Genomic DNA, 19,889 nt, shown 5'->3' with positions numbered 1-19,889 from the left:
AATTAAACAACACACTGAAACAATCAATGAATCAAAGAAGAAATAACAAGGGAAATTAGAAAATACAGTGAGACAAATGAAAACAAAGACACAAGATATCAAAACTTATGAAGTGTAGCAAAGCCAAAAGATAAAGAGGAAATTTTGGCTATAAACACCTACATTAAAAAGAATAAAAACCTTGCCCGGCCAGTGTGGCTCAGTGGTTGAGCATCGACCCATGAACCAAGAGATCACTGATTCAATTCCCGGTCGGGGCATATGCCCATGCTGTAGGCTCTATCCCCAGTAGGGGCGTGCAGGAGGCAGCCATCAATATTTCTCTCTCATGGATGTTTTTATCTCTCTCCTCCCCTCTCCCTTCTTCTCTAAAAGTCAATAAAAACATATTTTTTAAAAAAGAAGAAAGATCTCAAATCAATAGCCTCACCCTGCTCCTTAAGGAACTAAAAGAAAAAAAAGTAGACTAAGCCCAAAGCCAGCAGAAAGGAGAAAATAATAAAGACTAAAGTACAGATAAGAGAAAGAGAGAATAGAAAAGCAACAGAAGAAAATCAGTGCAACCAAACACTGGTTCTAAGAAAAGAACAAGAAAACTGCCAAACCTTTAGCTAGACTGAACAAGAAAGAAAGAGAAAAGATTCAAATGACCAAAATTAGAAATGAAAGTGGGAACAGTGCTACTAACATTACAAAAATAAAAAGTATAAGAAAATACAATGAAAAAATATTTGCCAAGATTAGAGAACCTAGATAAAATGGAAAAATTCCTAGAAACACACAAACTACCAAAACTGACTCAGGAAGAAATAGAAACTCTAAACAGACCTATAAGAAATAAAGAGACTGAATCCATAATCAAAAATTTCCCAACAAAGAAACACCCGGACCAGTTGGCTTCACTGGTGAATTCTATCCATCGTTGAAAGAAGAAACGGCAACAATCTTTCTCAAAATCTTCACACAAAAATATAAATAAACAGGGCAATGCTCTCTAACTTATTCAATTAGGCCAGCATTACCTTGATACTGAAGCCAAATAAAGACACTACAAGAAAACTACAGACCAATGTCCTTGATGAATATAGATACAAATGTCCTCAACAAAATAACAGCCAACCACATCCAGCAAAATATTAAAAGTATTATACACCATGACCAGGTGGAATTTATCCCAGGAATAAAAGAGTGATTCAACATATGAAAATAATCAAGATAATAAAGTGAAAAAAACATATTATCATCTCAATTCACACACAAAAAGTATGCAACAAAGTCTAATACTCTTTTATGACTTAAAAAAATATTTCAACTAGAAATGAAAGGGAACTTCCTTAATGTGATAATGGGCACTGATAAAACACCCACAAGTAATATCATACTGGTGAAAGACTAAAAACCTACCCTTAAGATCAGGAACAAGACAAGGATGCCCCATTCACATTACTTCTATTCAACGCTGTAACTGAAGTTCTAGACAGAGCAATTAGGTAAGAAAAATAAAAGTCATCCAAATTGGGAAGGAAGAATCAAAACTGTCCCTATTTGTACATGGCATGATCTCATATACAGAAAATAATAAATAATCCCTCCCCAAAATGATCAGAGCTTTAAATGAATTCAGAAAAGTTGCAGAATACAAGACCAACAGGCAAAAATCAGTTGCATTTTTAACAATAGCAATGAACAATCCAAAGAGGATAATAATTTAAATATCCATTTATAATAACATCCAAGTAAATAAAATACCTATGAATAAACCTAAGAGGTAAAAGACTTATATGCTGAACATTACAAAACACTGCAGGGGAAAAAAAATTAAAGAAGACCTAAGAAGACAAAAAGACACCTAATTTTTGTGGATTGGAAGACTTACTTAAGATGACAGTCTTCCCAAATTGATCTATATATTCAATGCAATCTCTACTAAAATCTCAGCTCTCATCATTGCAAAAATTGACAAGTTAATCATAAAATTCATATAAAAATTGAAGGGCCAAAACAGTCTTTAAAAAGAATAAAAAAGTCGGAAGACTCATTTTTACTGATTTCAAAACCTACTACAAAGCTACAGTGAAGAAAGTGATACTGGCATTAAGACAGACATACAGACAAATGGAACAGAATTGAAAATCCAGAAATAAATCTATTCTTCTTCTGGCAAATGATATTTTGATGAGGGTTCTAAGACAACTGAGTGAGGAAATCATAGCCTCTTCATCAAATGGTGCTGGATATCCATTTGTTAATGGCTTCTTGTTAAAAGGTTCATCCATGTTGTATTATGTATTTAATATTATTCAGCCATAAAAGAATCATGTACTAATACAGGGTACAACATGGATGAACTTATAAACACTGTAAAAAGTGGGAGAAGTCAGTAACCAATGGACACTCACATGAGAAAGAATGATATTGGACCTCTACCTCAAACTATATCCAAAAATTAACTCAAAATGGATCAAAACTAAAACTTGAAAACTTCTAGAAAAAAAACCTGCTGGGGCAATTCTTCATGACCTTGGATTTGGTAATGGATTCTTAGAGATGACAAAAAACACAAACACCAGGAGTAAAAATAAATAAGCTGGACTTCATTAAAATTAAAAATCTTTGTTTCAGAGGACACTATCATATCCAGTCAGTGAAAAGACAAAACAGAAAGTGAGAAAAAATATTTTCAAATTATATATTTGATAGTGGATCTGTATCTAGAAAACATAACTATTAACAACTCAATAACAAGAAATAAGCCTTTTTAAAGTGGGCAAAGGAATTAAAAAGACATTTCTCCAAAGAAGATATGCAAATGGCCAATAAGCAATGCAAAGATGTTCAAAATCATTAGCAATCAGAAAAAAAAAAAAATCAAAACTACAATAAGATACCACTTCACATCTACTAGAATGGATATAATTTAAAAAGTCAGATAACAACTAGTGTTAGTCTGGTAGTTCCTCAAAAAGTTAAATGTGGAGTTACCATTTGACCCAGCAATTCCACTCCTAGATATATACCCAGGAGAAATTAAATCATATGTCCACACAAAACCTGTATAATGTTCATAGGAACATTACTCATGCCCAGCCAGCATGGCTCTGTGGTTGAGTATCGACCTAGGATCAAGGAGATTGTGGTTTGATTCCCAGTCAGGGCACATGCCCATGTTGTGGGCTCGATCCCCAGGAGGGAGTGTGCAGGAGGCAGCCGATCAATGATAACTCTCATCATTGATATTTCTCTCTCTCTCTCCCTCTCCCTTCCACCCTCTGAAATGAATAAAGATATATTTTAAAAAAGAATGAAGTACTGATAGATGGTACATGGATGAACTTCATAATATCATCAAAAAGACATGAGGATGCAGAGAAATTGAGGCCTTCCTACACTGCTGATGGGGATGTGAAATGGTGCAGGTGCTTTGAAAACATTCTGGCAGTTCCTCAAAAGCACAAAGTTACGATAACTCAGGAATTCAACTCCTAGTCAAAAAGAACCACATATGCATGATTCCATTTATACAAAATGTCCCAAATATACAAATTTCTAAAGACAGAAGTAAATAGGTGGTTGGGGGAGTTGGTGGAAAAATGGGGTGTTATTTCATATAGGTGAGAGTGAGGTGGTGAAAACTAACATGATGATTGCACAGCTTTGCAAATACACTAAAAATATTGAATTATTTTACAAACAAAACAAAAAAACAGGGAAGTCTCAAAAGCGGCAAAGTAAATCACAAGTTACCTAACCACCTGCCAGAACAAAGTCCATCACTATTTAAAGAATACAACAAAATATAGCAGGCAACAATGTAAATTACAAATTTATATTACAATGTCCAGTATCCAATCAAAAATTGTAGGCATTTAAAGAAGCAGGAAAATATGACCCATAACTAGAAGAACTATCAGTGAATAGAAGGATACCCCCAAAATGAAATCAGGTACTATACTATGTCACATCTATTAAAGAAGGTAGAACAAAACATGAACATGATGAGGTAATGGAAATCATTAAAAAGCAATCCAGCCCTAACCAGTTTTGCACAGTGGTTAGAGCATCGACCCGTGGACTAAAGGATCTCAGGTTCGATTCAGATCAAGGACACATATACCTCAGCAATCAATAGATATCTCTCTCTCACACCAATGTTTCTCTCTCTCTCTCTCCCTTCAACTCTCTGAGAAGCAATGGAAAAAGTATCCTCAGGTGAGGATTAAAAAAAAAAGCAATCCAAATAAAACTTTTAAGGTATAAACTGCAGAAAAAAAAGATTGGTAAATATGAAGACATAGCAATGAAAACCAAATGAAATGAAGCCAAACACAAAGAACTGAGACTGAAAAAAACATGTAAAAGTGATGTCAGGAAATATCAAAAGGTCTAGCTAATGAGGTCCAGAAAGATGAGGAACAAGAAAGGAGTACATAAATGTAGTGAAAATTATTAACTCATACATCCAAGAGGCTCAACAAACCACAAGCAAAGAAATCTGCATCAAAGTACATTTTAATCAAATTTCCAAATACAAGTGATAAAAAGAGAATCATAAAAACCATGAGAAAAAAAGACACATTTAATAAATGAAACAAAGACAAAAATGATAGCTTACTTCTCATCAGAAACAACTCAAGCCAGAAATAGTGAAAGAAGTACTGAAAAAAACACTGTAGACATTCTACGTACTCGGCAAAAATGTCTTTCAAAAATAATGGTAAAAACTTTCAACCAAGCAAAAGTTGAGATAATTTATATACAGCAGACCTATACTACAAAAAATTATTGAAAGAAGTTCTTCAAAAGAAGAATGATGCCAAATGGACATCTGGATTCACACAATGGAATAAAGATTGCTGAAAATTGTACATATGTGGATAAATAAAATATATTCTTCAAATCTCTTTAAAAGTTAATCAAAACATTAGAAATGCTGGCTCTAACCCTAAATAGGCAAGCTTAAAAAATAATCCTATCCTAATGAGATCTTGGTTATTTTTCTCACATAAAAGTAGAGTTGACAATGGTTTCTAACATCATTTTATAACCTTTCTCTCTTTTTTTAATGTATCTTTATTGATTTCAGAGAGAGGAAAGGAGAGAGAGGAAGGGAGAGGGAGAGACAGAAACATCAATGATGAGAGAGTCATTGATCTGCTGCCTCCTGCACACCCCCGACTGGGGGTCGAGCCCGCAACCTGGGTATGTGCCCTGACTGGGAATCAAACCTCGATCTCCTGGATCCTAGGTTGATGCTCAACAGCTGAGCCATGCCCAACTGGGCATTTTATAACCTTTCTTTATTCTCTTACTCTCTTTCCACAACAGAGCTAACCCATGTATTCACTTGTCAAATGATTCAGGATTAAATGGCTCCATTTGGTGTTGGCTTGGCTGAATGAATGCCTGAACCACCTCATGATTAGTCACAATTTTCAATATTAAAAAGTAGGGGCCTAAAAACTCCACTTCCAAAATGGCCAAATGGAATTCTAAGGTCAGGTTAAAGGATAGAGAGTAATTTGGGCAATTTCCTCATCTTTAAAAGAAAGATAGCAATAGTACCTACACACCCCAATGTTGTTGTAAGTATTGAATAACACATGTACTAAGCACAGTGTAGGTTTTAGCTAGCTGAAAAATGTATAACACGGTGTACAGCTGTAACATTAACTCCATATTCTATTATACTTTTTAGGGACTGAGTTAAAAATAAAGGTCATTCAAAAAATATATATCTCCTCTAATCATTTTTACAATTAGAGATTACTATAGATCAAGATACATTAAATACAAATATTTTGATATTAAAACTATTTATCATTTATAACTTATTATAAAATAGTTTATCAGATAATCAAAGCCATACTAAACAAAGGGTTGTTAATATATATAAGTTCTGACTGCAGCTAAATACAATGAAATGCATTTGGGATGGGAAGGGAAGGAATACTGGGTACCTGAGCAGCACAGTCAAGAAAGAGTAATTGGCAAAGGGCTCAGAGAGGGGTGGGAGGATTCCAACTCTACATAGCCATTTTGTTGAAACCTTGTCATCTTAATGCTACAGAAAATTACCCCATATCCTATTTTTGATAACTTGTCAAGGTTGTAGATATGATACCAGAATAATTCAGTTCACAGATTTCTGGATCAAGCAGAACATCTGGACACGATACAGAGAATATCAGGAGAGCCTGGATTTTGAGCCTGATGCTATGATTGGATGACAATTTTTGGGTATCCTTCTTGGGGAAGGGAAAATTTATTTGGAATACTGAATAAGGTAAAATTAATACTGTGACCAAGAGGGAAAACTGTGATAGACTACATTATCATTCAACAAATATTCCCTCTTCTCCTCCAATCCCTGAACGGACCACTTTATCTGATTAACACTGGCTTAGCCATATGACTTTGTCTGGCCAATGGAATCTGAACAGAAGTGATAGTGTGTTGGTTCCAAGCAGAGGCATTAAGAGGTATTTCCGGTTTCCAGCAGCCCTCATGTTTTCCTGCCTTCCACTGTGAAAACATAATGTCCCAGAGAGGGGTACTCCTTCCGCCTAGAACCCAAACTGAGAACATACATGGAGCAAAGATCTACCAGCTACCGCAGTTTACCACATGTGGTATGAGCCACAGCCATTTATATGTGGTGTTACAACTTCCCACCTGATTTCAGGTATCTTTCCTTCTCCCACTTCATAACTCACAAGCTGAAAGCTTTCCAACACCCACTTCCAGAAGCAAATTTAATGACTTGTTTAAGGTAAAGTGCCATATTTATTGCAGCATTTATGTATTTCTTTACCATTTAACGTGTTGTTTTATTAGGTTTTTACCTTTTTTAAGGTCACAAAGTTTTTGAGCATTATGCTAACCTCATTTTTCATACAAGCCCTGAAATTTTTATAGGAAAATTTAGTAGAGCACAGTGCACTTTAGAAATACATGTCACATTATAACATAACTGACTTTATCTTTAAAAAGAGACAGACAAATATTCATAATCCAAAAAGACAAGTTCTATAACTAAGTCACATAGGGGTGGAAAAGCAACTGAGCTAAGGTAATATCTTAACCTCATGACCCATCCATCTCCCAAAGACATCACTGCCAGATATGATCACATTGGGAGAATAAGTTTTGACATATGAATTTTGGGGGGTGGGAAGCACAAACATTCAGCCTATAGCATTCTGCCCCTGGACTTTCAAAATTCATGTCCTTTTTCTGTTGTTGTTGTTACTCCTCACCTGAGGATATTTTTTCCATCGCTTTTCTGAGAGAGTGTAAGGAAGGGAGAGAGGGAGGCAGAGGGAGGGAGGGAGAGAGTGATGCGAGAGAAACACATAGACTGGTTGCTTCCTGCACCTGCCTTGACCAGGGACAGGGAGTAAACCCACAACCCAGGTACATGCTCTTGACCGGAATCAAACCCACAACCCTTCAGTGCATTGGCCGGCGGTCCGACCACTGAGCAACACCAGCCAAGGTTCATGTCCTTTTCACATTCAAAATATATTCATTCCATCCCAACAGCTGCCAAAGTTTTAACTCATTCCAGCATCAACTCAAAAGTCTGAAGTTCAAAGTCTCATCTAAATATAATCAAAATCAGATTTGGGTGAAACTCAAGGTACAATTCATCCTGAGGCAAACTGTTCTCCGGCTGACAAGTTATGTGTTTCCAAAACACAATGGTGGGACAGGCATAGGATAAATATTTCCATCCCAAAAGCAGTAGAAGAGAAAGGAGTGACAACAGACCCCAACCAAGTTTAAAACACAACAGGGCAAATTCCACTAGACCTTAAGGTTTGAGAATAATTCCCTTAGACTTGATGCTCTGAATTCCAGGTCCACTGAGGCAGAGGTCCTGCCTGCAGGACACACTGGGGCAGCATTACTGTCCCTACACCTTTGCCAGGCAGAATTTGGGTCCCCAAGGCTCCAGGAGCCCTGCCCCATGATTCCATCCTTTGAAATCTAGGTGGAGGCAGCCATGTCCCCTGAGCTGTGTACTCTGAGCTGGTAGAAACAATTTACTCCACCAAAGTTTGCTGCCTACACCCTAAGGCAAGGCAGCTGCTGCACTAATGACTACCAGAGCTGAACCTGGGCAGCCAAGGAGCTCAGTGCTGCAGCGCACCAGAGGAGCCTTCAACATGAGGCAGCACCAGGAAGCAAGCAGGTGGTCTCTAAGATTTGGCAGCTCCTCCTTTGAAAGTGCTCTGCCACCAGGGCCCTTGCACTCTGAGTCTGTGATAGAAGGGGCAGCCCAGATGATTTCTGAATTGCCTTTGGAGACATTCTTCTATTGTCTTAGGCAGGGAATAGTTCCTGGCACCTGCTGAAATGGTTGATCCACACTAATTATCAAATGGTTGCTTGGCCACTGCCTTAGTGTTGTCCTCTGACTACCCTTTATTTTTTACACGATGGATTGGCTGAGGATTTTCCAAATCTTTAAGTTTTGCTCCCTTTTTGCTTAACAATCCCATCTTTAAGTCATTTCTCAAACATTTTACTATAAGCAGTCAGGATTTGTCAACCATACTTTGAACAGTTTGCTTAGGTAAATATACAATTTTATTGTTCACAAAATTCCACCTTCCACAAAACACTAAAACACAAACACAACTCAGGCAAGTTCTTTACCATTTTACAACAAGGCTCACTTTTCCTCCAGTTTTCAATAACATGTTCCTCATCTGCATCTAAGACGGCACCAGAATGGCCTTTACTGTCCATATTTCTACCAACATTCTGTTCAAGATTACTTAAGTATCCTCTAAGAAGATTGAGGCTTTCTCTACAGATCTCTTTTCTTTCTGAGTTCTCACCAGGACTGCACAGCAATGTAGGGTTTTTCTAGCATGCACCTCAAAACTCTTCCATTACTCATTACCTGATTTCAAAGCCACTCCCACATTTTTAGGTGTTTGTTACAGCATCCCCCCATTTTGCAGGACCAATTTTTGTCTTAATCCATTCAGACTGCTATAACTATAATACCATAGACTATATGGCTTATAAATAACAGAAGTTTCTCACAATTCTGGAGGCTGGAAAGTACAAGATCAAGGCGCTGGCAGGTTGAGTATCTAATGAGGATCCACTCCTGGTTCATAGATGGTTCATCTTCTGATTCATCTTCTTCCTATGTCCTCACATGGCAGAAGGGGCAAAGATGCGCTCTGGGGTCTCTTTTATAAGGTACTAATTCCACTGATGACGGATCTACCTGATGACCTAATCACTTCCCAAAGGCCCTACCTCCAAATACCATCACAATGGAATAGATTTCAATATAAATTTGAAAGGGAACAATCTATAGGACTAGATCAAAGCAGATTTGCCTTAAATTCTACTTTAGTGATATTCTCATTTTTTGTGCATGTGAACACACCTGTCAGCCATACAAGCATTAAAAAAATATTAACATGTTATACATGTATGTTGTATTCAAGTAGCATAATTAAAGCAATCCTCTATTAATAAGAAAAAAAACTATTTTTAATAGTTACCACAGGCTTTAGAAGCAGCAACACAAATTTCTTCTGCAACATACTCCCCAGTTGGAAACTTCAGGTAATCTCCCTCAGTTTTCCCAAGGGAATGATAAAGATACACCTGTAGGACTGAATCTATTTGTTTCACAGAATCAGCCATTCCAGGGATATCACCATTCTGATGTACAGGAGATGTGTGTGTTCCTTCCATTTCTGTCATTGTAAGGCAAGCCATTTCCATGCAGTCCTTTTCAGAACATTTGCCTGTAAGAGAAAACAACATAGTTAACAAATGTCTGTGAAAGACATCAAGATTATAAAATTCCTGTAGACAAGGACCATAAAACTGTAAAGTTTACAATCTAACTGAGGAAACATAATATAAATACGTAACACAAAACAAAGAAAATCAACTGCAGACCACAAAAGAGATCCCATGAGGCAAAATGATTTTTCAACAAATGCATTACTCTTGACAATTGCTTACTGGTGTCTGGAGGGGAAAAAGTAACATTTGAAGCTGGGATTAATTGATGAGTTTTATTAGAAGTGGTCATATTTAAAACTGATCTTGAACAATGGATTGGATTTAGATGGATGGAAGAGGAAGAACATTCCATGGGAATGAAACTGCTGAAAGGTACCAAATATGTTCAGTAATTTATTGGGCTAAAGTACAGAACTTGAGAAGTTACACCATTTAGGATAGATGGATGCTTGTGGCAAAACTGCAGCTACATATCCAATCTGCATTTTTCCTTCTTCCTTGATACAGAAGCCTGATTTTGTTGAGGAAAGTAACGTCAAAAAACAAAACACTGTACTTCCCCACAGATGAATAGCCACATGAACCAGTTTTAGCGAATGAAATTTAAATGAAAGTTGTTGTGTGGTATTTCCAGGACCACTCCTTAAAAGGAGGCTTACTTAGCTTCCTTTTTTCTTTTTTCCCCTTCACTCCCTTCCTTTCTGAATCTGAATACAAATATAGAGTAGTGAGTCACCTTAAAACTAGGAAGCAACCATGAAGAAAAGTCCAGGAGAGTAAAAGACCTGGCAACATTAAGTAGCTGAATCAATGTCAGGAATCACCTATAATCGGATCACCAGACAGCTTGTTACTTGTAAATGAATGCAATCCTAACTGATAGAGTGCAAAACTAAGAACGGTCTGAATGTCAGATAAAAGAATTTAAACTTTATCCCACAGTCAGTGATGAATTAGAAAGGTAAAATGATGATAAGACAGAAAGCTACTGTAATGGCATAGGTAGTAGATCCTGAACTGAAACAGCAACATGATAAGAGGTAAAATACGACCAAGACTTGATGCACCCTGGAGACTAACTGAATATAGAAGAAGCCAGGAGTGGAAGATGGTGTGAAGATTCCAAATTTGTGAGATCTACAATACCATTAATGGAAATAAGGCAATGAGAAGGACTTTGCCCTTTGACACTGTAAAGTGAAGACACTAAGGACTATTATTTTACACACTTACATTTAGAAATGGAAGTAGGGCAATTACACCAGAATCTAGCTGGCAGCTAAAACATGACAGCATTTGGAAAAGCTGAAAATCTGACAACCTTCCCCATAGATGTAATCACTTAAGTCATGAGCAGAGTTATACAAAGGGAGAAGACGGGAATAATAGCAAGCATACTCATATGACATGTACTATGTATCAAGCACTGTACTACGTACAGATATTAAGGAAGGAAAAATTATTACTAAGTAAGTGAATTGCAAAGTGAAATTTAGTTCTATATTCAACTACAAAGAACCTGATTGTATTTGAGAAAATACTAGAGTAAATATTTAGTTATTCAAATAATATGGGACTTTCAGTGAATAAAAACAAAAGTTTCAGCTATATTTAAGTATAATCGACAAATAAAATTGTAAGATATTTAAAGTATATAATGATTTACATTGTATACACTGAAAAAGATTCCCCGCCCCTCCCACTGAGTTAATTAACATATCCATCACCTCATTGTATACCTTTTTGGGGGAGGGGGAAACTTTACTCTTAGAAAATTTCAATTATACAATACAGTATTCTCAACTATAGTTACCATGTTATAATTTAGATCCACAGACCTTATCTATCTTGTAACTTAGAATCTGTAGCCTTTACTAATTTCTCCCTATTTCCCCCACCCCCTGGTAACAACTTTTCTGTTTCTTAGAGTTATACTTCTTTTTTCTTTTTAATATTCCAAAAGTAAAGCCACACATATATGGGCAACTAATTTATGTCAAGGAAGTCAAGAATATACAATGGAGAAAGAAAAGTCTCTTCAATAAATGGTGATGAGCCCTAACTGGTTTGGCTCAGTGGTTAGAGTGTCCGCCCGCGGACTGAAAGGTCCCAGGTTCAGTTCCAATTAAGGGAACATACCTTGGTTGCAGGCTCAATCCCTGGCCCAGGTCAGGGCACATGCAGGAGGCAACCAATCAATATGTCTCTATCACATCCATGTTTCTCTCTCTCTACCCCCCCACCCCACTCTCTCTGAAAAGTAATGGACCTTGGGTAAGGATTAAAAACTAAATTAATTAATTTAATAAAAATAAATGGTGCTGGGAAAACTATACAGCCATATGCAAAAGAATGAAATGAAAATGTAATCATAAATTAACATTTCAGTTAAATGATAAAGGCTGCAGCCAACCCTAGCCCTGCGTTTTCATTCCTTATCTAGCCCTTTTTTTACAGCTTAGAGAAGGACTGCTTGGCACCAGTCATGAAAATTCACAGGTGTCCACAGTAAATCTACAAATTCCTGTTTGAAAAGAGATAGCTCTGAAAGGAGAGGAGGAAGCCCCTCCCTTTTCTGTGTTCCCCCTTCACAGAAGTAGTATTTTTCATTCCCCCCTCCCTTACTAACCCCCATCTCTTTGTTCTACGTTTCTTCTCCATCCTTATAAAAACCTCTGCCTGCACTAAGATGTTAAGATGGGTTTTTGAGGATTGGGAAAAGTCCTTCATCTTCTTGAGATGCTGGCACTTAAATAAACCTCTTTTCTTTTTCACCAGTACCTATCTCACCAGTTTAGCACTCCTTGTGGCAGGCAGTGGATCATAGGGGTTACAAAACTAAACGACTGCCTTACACGATACACAAAAATGAACTCAAAATGGATTAAAGACTTGAATACAAGACCTGAAACAATAAAAATCATAAAAGAAAACATAGGTACTAAGTTTCTGGACATTGGTCTCAGTAGTGTTTTTGTGAATTGGATTCCAAAGACAAGGGAAACAAAAACAAAAATAAACAAATGGGACTGTATCAAACTAAACATTTTCTGCACAGCAAAAGAAACCAACAAAACAAAACGGCAATCAACTGAATGCCAAAAGATGCTTGCAAATGATATTTTCAAAAAGGAATTAATATCAAAAATATATAAATAACTCATATAACTCAACAACAAGAAAACAAACAACCCGATTAAGAGTGGGCAGAGGATCTGAACAGACATCTTCCCAAGAAAGACGTACATGGCCAAAAGGCATATGAAAAGATGTTCAACATCACTAACAATTAGGGACATGCAAAACAAAAGCACAATGAGCTATCAACTCACACCTGTTAGAACTGCTATTACCAAAAACACAAGAAATAACAAGTGTTGGAGAGGATGTGGGAAAAAGGGAACCCACAGGCAGACACAGTGCAAGAGATAGAGGGATGCTTGGTTTTCCAGACTTGGCAAGACGCCACTGGCTTTCTTCCCCATCATCCAACCCCAGTCCCTGGAGTGGAATGGGTATGGGGGCACAAGAGTCCCAAGCAGGAGTCAGGGAATGCCTGGACCTTGGAACTCTGAGGGACTCAGCTGAATCCCATCCCCCACAGTGCAGCCATTGGGACACACCCTTGGTGTGGGTACCCCAGGCATAGGTACTCCAGGCATGGTCTGAGCACCTGCAGGTGGACAGGAGCATTGGGCTGAGTTCCCAGGAGAAAGGGAGAGGAGGGGAAGGGAGGGGAAAGGGGAAGGGGGGAGGGGAGAGGGGGTAGGGGGAAGAGGGAAGGGGGAAGGGGGAAAGGAAGGATGAATAGAACTACCATAAGATCAAGAAATTCCTCCTCTAAATATTTACCCAAAGAATATGAAAATATGCCCTTGCCTAGTGGCTCAGTTGGTTGGAGCATCATCTCATGCACCAAAAGGCTGCTGGTTTGATTCTGGTCAGGCACATGCCTAGGTTGTGGTTTCAATCCCTGGCATGGGAAGCAACAGATCGATGTTTCTCTCTCTCTCTCTCCCTTCCTCTCTCTCTCAAAATTAATAAAAGTATATTCTCAGGTGAGGATTAAAAAAAATATGAAAACACTAATTCAAAAAGACACATGTACCCCTATGTTTATTGCAGCATTATTTACAATAACGAAGATATGGAAACATCCTAAGTTACACACACACTGGAATACTACTCAACCAAAAACGAAACAATAAAATGATAAAATATTGCCATTTGCAACAACAGAAATGGAACTTCGACCAAAAATTTTTTAAAAATGAAAAATATAAAATTCTGCATTTCAACTGATGTAAACTTCATAATGGCAATTAAATTAAAAATCTCTAATGGAAAAAGAAAGTAGAGAAAAGTGGTCACTGTCAGGCAGTGGTCCTTCTCCTGGTCTAATCTGCTGTGGTCTGTAGTTTCCTTGGGCAGGGGAAGTATATAGGGCAGTTGAGCTTGGAAGGCCTGGAGGGAAGGGTAGACACAATTGGTGTGTCTAGAATGAAATGTGACCCAGAGTTGGTCTCATTTCTTCATCACTTTTTCACGTGAGTTAATAGTGAATATATTCTTCCATGGGAAAGTACTGGTTAATCATGAAGCCTAACTATCCTGCTCAGTTGTAAAGGCAAGAGTGTTCTTAAATGTATATTTAAGAAACAGTATGGAGTTTCCTCCAAAAAAATAAAAAATAGAACTGCCTTATGACCCAGAGATGTCTACTTCTGCATTTCTGGGGTAAACTAACAGTTAAGATTCATTATTCTTCTAAAAATATTACTGGATTCATATGCTAGTATTTCCTTCAGTATTTTTCCATATATATTACACATATTCCCCCAGATACCTGTTAGCATCAAAACAAACTCTTCTTGTCTTTACCTATTCTCATGTCTACTTTAGGTTAGTTGGTTTCTACCAGTTATTTGGCTACCCACACATACTTTCAAGTGCACATTTGGCCTATTGTATCTAATGCAATACCTCTCTAAACTATAATCAAACATCCAAGTGAAGGCACAGCCAAGAAAAAGTTACATAACATGAATTGCACAAGGGCAGAGTCCAATTGGAGCTTCTTGTCGATGATAATAGGAACATCATGTCTTTAACAAAAATCATCAGTGATAAGAATATGGATCTACTTTTCAGCAACTACTGTTTTAAAAAAGGCCTCAGACCCTGGCCAGGTAACTCAGTTGGTTAGAGCATCGTCCTGATACACCAAGGTTGTGGGTTTGATCTCCAGTCAGGGTATATACAAGAAGTAACCAATGAATATATAAATAAGTGGAATAACAAATTGATGTTTCTCTCAAATCCATTTAAAAAAAATTTTTTTAAAGGCTTCATTAAAAAAAAGGTCTCAGATTTTTTTAATCAAATATAATTTTCCACGGTAATGACAAACATTGGCTAGGAACTAGAGTATCAGGTGCTATATTAATGTACCTGTCCTTCAGTATCCCTAACATTCCACAAAGGCTCAGCTAACACTTGAGGAATGACAGCTGAAAAGTAAACTACGGAAGGTATCAAATTTTTTTTTAAAGAATGTTTTTTTAAAATATATCTTTATTAATTTCAGAGAGATGAAGGGAGAGGGAGAGACAGGAACATCAATGATAAGAGGGTCATTGACCGGCTGCCTCCGGCACACCCCACCCTGGGGATCAAGCCTGCAACCTGGGCATGTGCCCTGACCAGGAATCGAACCGTGACCTCCTGGATCCTAGGTCGATGCTCAACAGCTGAGCCATGTTGGCCAAGCAGTATCAATTATTTTTTAGCCTCACCTACTGTTAAGTTATTTGGCAGTTTAAGAAACTGGATTTACTATTCATTTCATCTAAAATATAAAAGGACCCTTTCCTAAAAACACATTTTCTGGTGTCAGCAATACTTCCCTTAGTTTTTATCTCTATCATCCCTTTCATGAAGTAGAATTTTTCTATTATATACTATTAAAAATTACTTCAGCCAGGCTGGGTGGCTTTGTTGATTGGAGCATTGTCATACGTACACCAAAAAGGTCACAGGCTCAATCCCGGGTCGGGGCACATACAGGAGGGAGCCAATCAATGTTTCTCTCTCATATCTATGTTTCTCTCTCTCAAAAAAAAAAAAATCAATAAACATATCCTTGGGTGAGGATTAAAAAAAATTTTTTTAACTGAAATAAAAATTTTAAAAATAAAAATTACTTCATTAATTAGCCTCTGAGCTAACCTTAAAACAATTTTGGTATACAGTTTATAAATTTTTTGTATTAATTGCTAATATTTAGACTTTATTATAATTACTTCATTGGAATTTAGCTATATTTTCCTTAAGTGAATGCTGGTTTCCATGATTCTCTATTATTATTTGTAAAAAATTAAAAGCAGAAAAAATCACTTAAAACTTAAAATCAATGTTAACACAAAGGAGACTATTTTTGAAAGTACACCACAATCATCTGTGACGTAGAAATTTCCTGGTGATACAGTAAAATATATAATGCTACTTTATGAATTTTTGACAAAACAAAGTAAAATGTCATTATACCATATAGACTTATATATTTCCCCTGTCTTTACAGAGATATTTTAGGAGTAAATCAGCTAAGACCTAGATAAAACATAAATGTACCATATTTGTTAGTTTATGAGAAATTTTAGAATTTTAAAATTTGTTCATCTCAAATTTTTTAGTCTAAATGCATTCCATCACTTTTCTGTTTCCATATCGTTATAACAACGGCCTCATTTCAACTTACCTCCTATTCCTTAACTCATTCAACATTTTCCAAAAGAAAGAGATAGCCCTTTGCCTCAAAAGCTCTTCATCTGAAGTGGAAGGAAAATAATGTGGACAGATAAATAAGCATAAAAGAAAATGGTAAATCCCATTTGTAATCAATAAAATACAAACTGAAATAAGATACTAATTCACACTCTTCAGGTTGGCAAAATTAAGAAGTCTGAAAATACCAAGTGCCATAGAGGGGATGTAGAACAGAAGAATCCTTCAGACAACTAGTTTTGAAGATCAATTAATTAATCTAATACCTATTTTACAACCCAGCAATTCCATTTCTAGATATAACTCTAGAGAAATAAATATAATAATGCATAATTTTCAGAGTAGCATTATTTGTAATAATAAAAAAACAAATAACTTTAATGTTCGTCAGTCAAAAAAATGGTATGTAAATTGTGGAATTTCATACAATGAGAATACCATACCATACATCAATTGAAATGAATGAACTAGAGGTATATGTATCAAAATATGGATAAATTAATGTCATAAAATAAGTGGGGATTAAAAAATTTATAGATTGATATTTAGGCATGATACCATTTATTTAAAGTTTAAGTTCAATTTATTAATACCATATTGTTCATGATTACATATATGTAGTAAAAGTTTAAAATATGTATGAAAATGATACTAACTTCAGGTGAGTGGTTACCTCTAGTGAGGTAAATGAGAGAGATAAAGGAGTAGGAATAGGTAGATGAGCTTCAACTGTATCTATAATGTTTATTTCTTAAAAAAAAAAAAAAAAAATCTGAAGCAAAGAGTGGCCAACAAATTATTAGAGATGAATGGCAAATACAGGTAAATGAATTATTTTATTTTTCCTAATTTTCTGTATGTTAAGAGTATTTTAGGAAAAAATTATACTAAAATGAAAAGCAAAAAAAGGAAGAATGTAGCCTTTGGTTTAGGATCCAAGCTGAAATAGAATTGGTTTTGAATCCTGACACCTATGCTCTTACTCTGAAGAAATTATTTAATCTTTCTGAGCCTCAGTTTCCTAACCTCTTTTTTAAAAAATAAGCTACTCTTTCATAGGGTTATTGTAAGGATTAAATGAGACAATCTAATCTAGCTGAGATAATCTCACCCAAAGACTAGCACTTTCCCTTCTCTTTACCCTTTACAAGGCAATGCTGGGGCTTTTTCTTTCTTTTTCCCCCAAACATATTGGCAGTGAGAGTTAAAATGTATGGTAATTCATATACGTTGAAAAAGGAAGCCGTGGAAAAATAAAACTTCTCATTGAAGTTTGGTCACATTACTACCAAAGACATGCTGTCGTAGTTTAAATATTCCTAGAAGCAAAACCTGGTACAGGATTTGAATAAAACAACATTAGTTTTGAGGTTCAAGTAACATGAACAAGGAAATAGAGAAGAGATATAGGGAAGGGAAGGCAGCCAATAAAACAGCACTCTTAAACCAGCTACCACAGTAGGCTCAATCCCTTGGGAAAGCCCTAGGAAACAGTATAAAACATGTCTCAGAATTATGCCACCCGGGGGATCAGCTGTAGTAGAATTCATACTGTACCAACCCCTGGAAGTCACTGGTTGAGTGAGGGCTGCTGCTCCCAGTACTGTTAATTCCACAACAATTATGGCCTGCCACAAGCACTGGAAGCATGGCTTCCTACAGTTCCAAGAAACAGAATCAGCGGGTAGAGATGCAAATACTAACAGAAGTTTACTAAAGCACACAGAAGGTGACAGGTGATAAGGGTAGGACATAAACATAAGCTTCAACTGCCATACTATACAATTATACTATTACTTAAATAGAAGAAAAGGAGATATGATATGATCTCAGTTCTACTGGCTAATTAGTTCAGAACTTGTTCTTCCTCAATTTCTGCTTGAAAACTAAGTTACATTAATCTTAACTGCATTAAACTGAAAAAACCAAGTATTCCTTTTTCCCCCCTCATATATATTTTGTATGGTCTTTAAAAGAGAGTGAGCATTCCCGTTTTGTCAAAAATGGAATGTCATCCTCACATGGCATAAGAAAAATAGATTCTAGATATAACAGGGAAAAAAGTTTTACTGGTTTTTTTCAATTAATCCTCACCCAAGGATATTTTTTCCATTGATTTTTCTTAGAGAGGGTGGAAGGGAGGGAGGGGAAGAGAAAGAGAAAACCATTTATGTAAGAGAGACACATCGACTGGTTGCATCCTGCAACCCAGGTACGAGACCTTGACTGGGAATCGAACCCACTACCTCTGGTGCGCAGGCCAACACAACCACTGAGCAACATAAGCCAGGGCAGGAAAAAGTTTTAAAAAAGAGATAGCTTTTTAAATGTTTTTATCTTATATTCACACCATCTAATCTCTTATGCTGCACACTTCAACTGAATATAAACATTAGGTTAAAAATTTTATAAAGTCAGAAATGGTAGAGACTAACAAGCACATTTAGTATAAAGCCAGGGGATAAATTTTGTAAAGACAGGGGTTTTGAATGCTTTATAACCAAAGTAATTTGGTTGTAGGAGGGGAGAGGTTACATACTTTCATTACCCAAAACTTCTAAGTGTCTACTAAAGTAAAAGGTCCCCTGTGATTGTGATTAAATCAAAAGATGGTACACAAAAAGCAGCTGTTACTTGCTAATCTTTTGTTACTTGTGCATACAGACTCTTTCTTCATCTCAAATATACTTACAAAAGTTGTAATAGTACAAAAGAACCCTTTTTTGGATAAATGAAGAGGAATAGTGAGTGCCTGGGATAACACAAGAATCTCACTTATTACATATAAACATGTATATCCCCTATAAGCAAAACTAAAGGAAAATGATGAATTTAAAAAAAAAATATAGATCCTGTTAAGTTCTGTTTGATGTATTTGATAGGCATTTAAAACCAAAATAATACTGGTATACACAAAGGCAGGTCAGTGGACCAAAACAGCATCCAGAAATAAATCCAAGGATATATGGGAACTTAATACAACAATATTTTAATACAGTAGAAAAAGTATATTTGTTTACAAAAGGCACTGGCATAACTGATAGTATAACTAGAGAAGACATGCTAAACCTATACTTTATATAAAAATAAAGTATATATAAATTAAATATTTAATGTAAAATATAAAAGAATGAAAATACTGAAAGAACCTCTGATATGACTTTTACCTGGAATGGAAAAACTTTCTTATGCAAACTGAAAAACCTCAAATCCATATAACAAAAGTCACAGATTGGCTGTCTGAGTCTTTATTTTCTTTAGCTAATAAAGTGGTTTTTATTCCCACTTGAATTTCAATGCCTTAGGCAGGACATGTACTGTCC

General features: G+C 36.3%; 1 protein-coding gene across 4 annotated transcripts in view; it reads right to left on the bottom strand.

Annotated features, from left to right (window-relative positions):
• Positions 1 to 19,889, bottom strand: part of JAK2 (Janus kinase 2) — an 85,907-nt gene that overhangs the window by 52,399 nt on the left and 13,619 nt on the right. For 2 of the 4 annotated variants that reach the window (XM_081152384.1, XM_081152383.1), the window contains one exon: positions 9,531 to 9,779. In XM_081152384.1, the coding sequence (XP_081008510.1) occupies positions 9,531 to 9,756 (226 nt within the window). In that variant the 5' untranslated portion in view covers positions 9,757 to 9,779. Of the gene's footprint in view, positions 1 to 9,057; positions 9,143 to 9,530; positions 9,780 to 16,540; positions 16,595 to 19,889 lie in introns of those variants that run through there. The other 2 variants (XM_081152382.1, XM_081152385.1) reach the window with 2 other exon arrangements.

Source organism: Miniopterus schreibersii (genome assembly GCF_964146895.1).
Source record: "Miniopterus schreibersii genome assembly, chromosome: 11".
Classification (NCBI taxonomy): Eukaryota; Metazoa; Chordata; class Mammalia; order Chiroptera; family Miniopteridae; genus Miniopterus; species Miniopterus schreibersii.
Note: the sequence above shows the minus strand (reverse complement) of the source record. Positions and strands in the feature narration are given on the sequence as shown.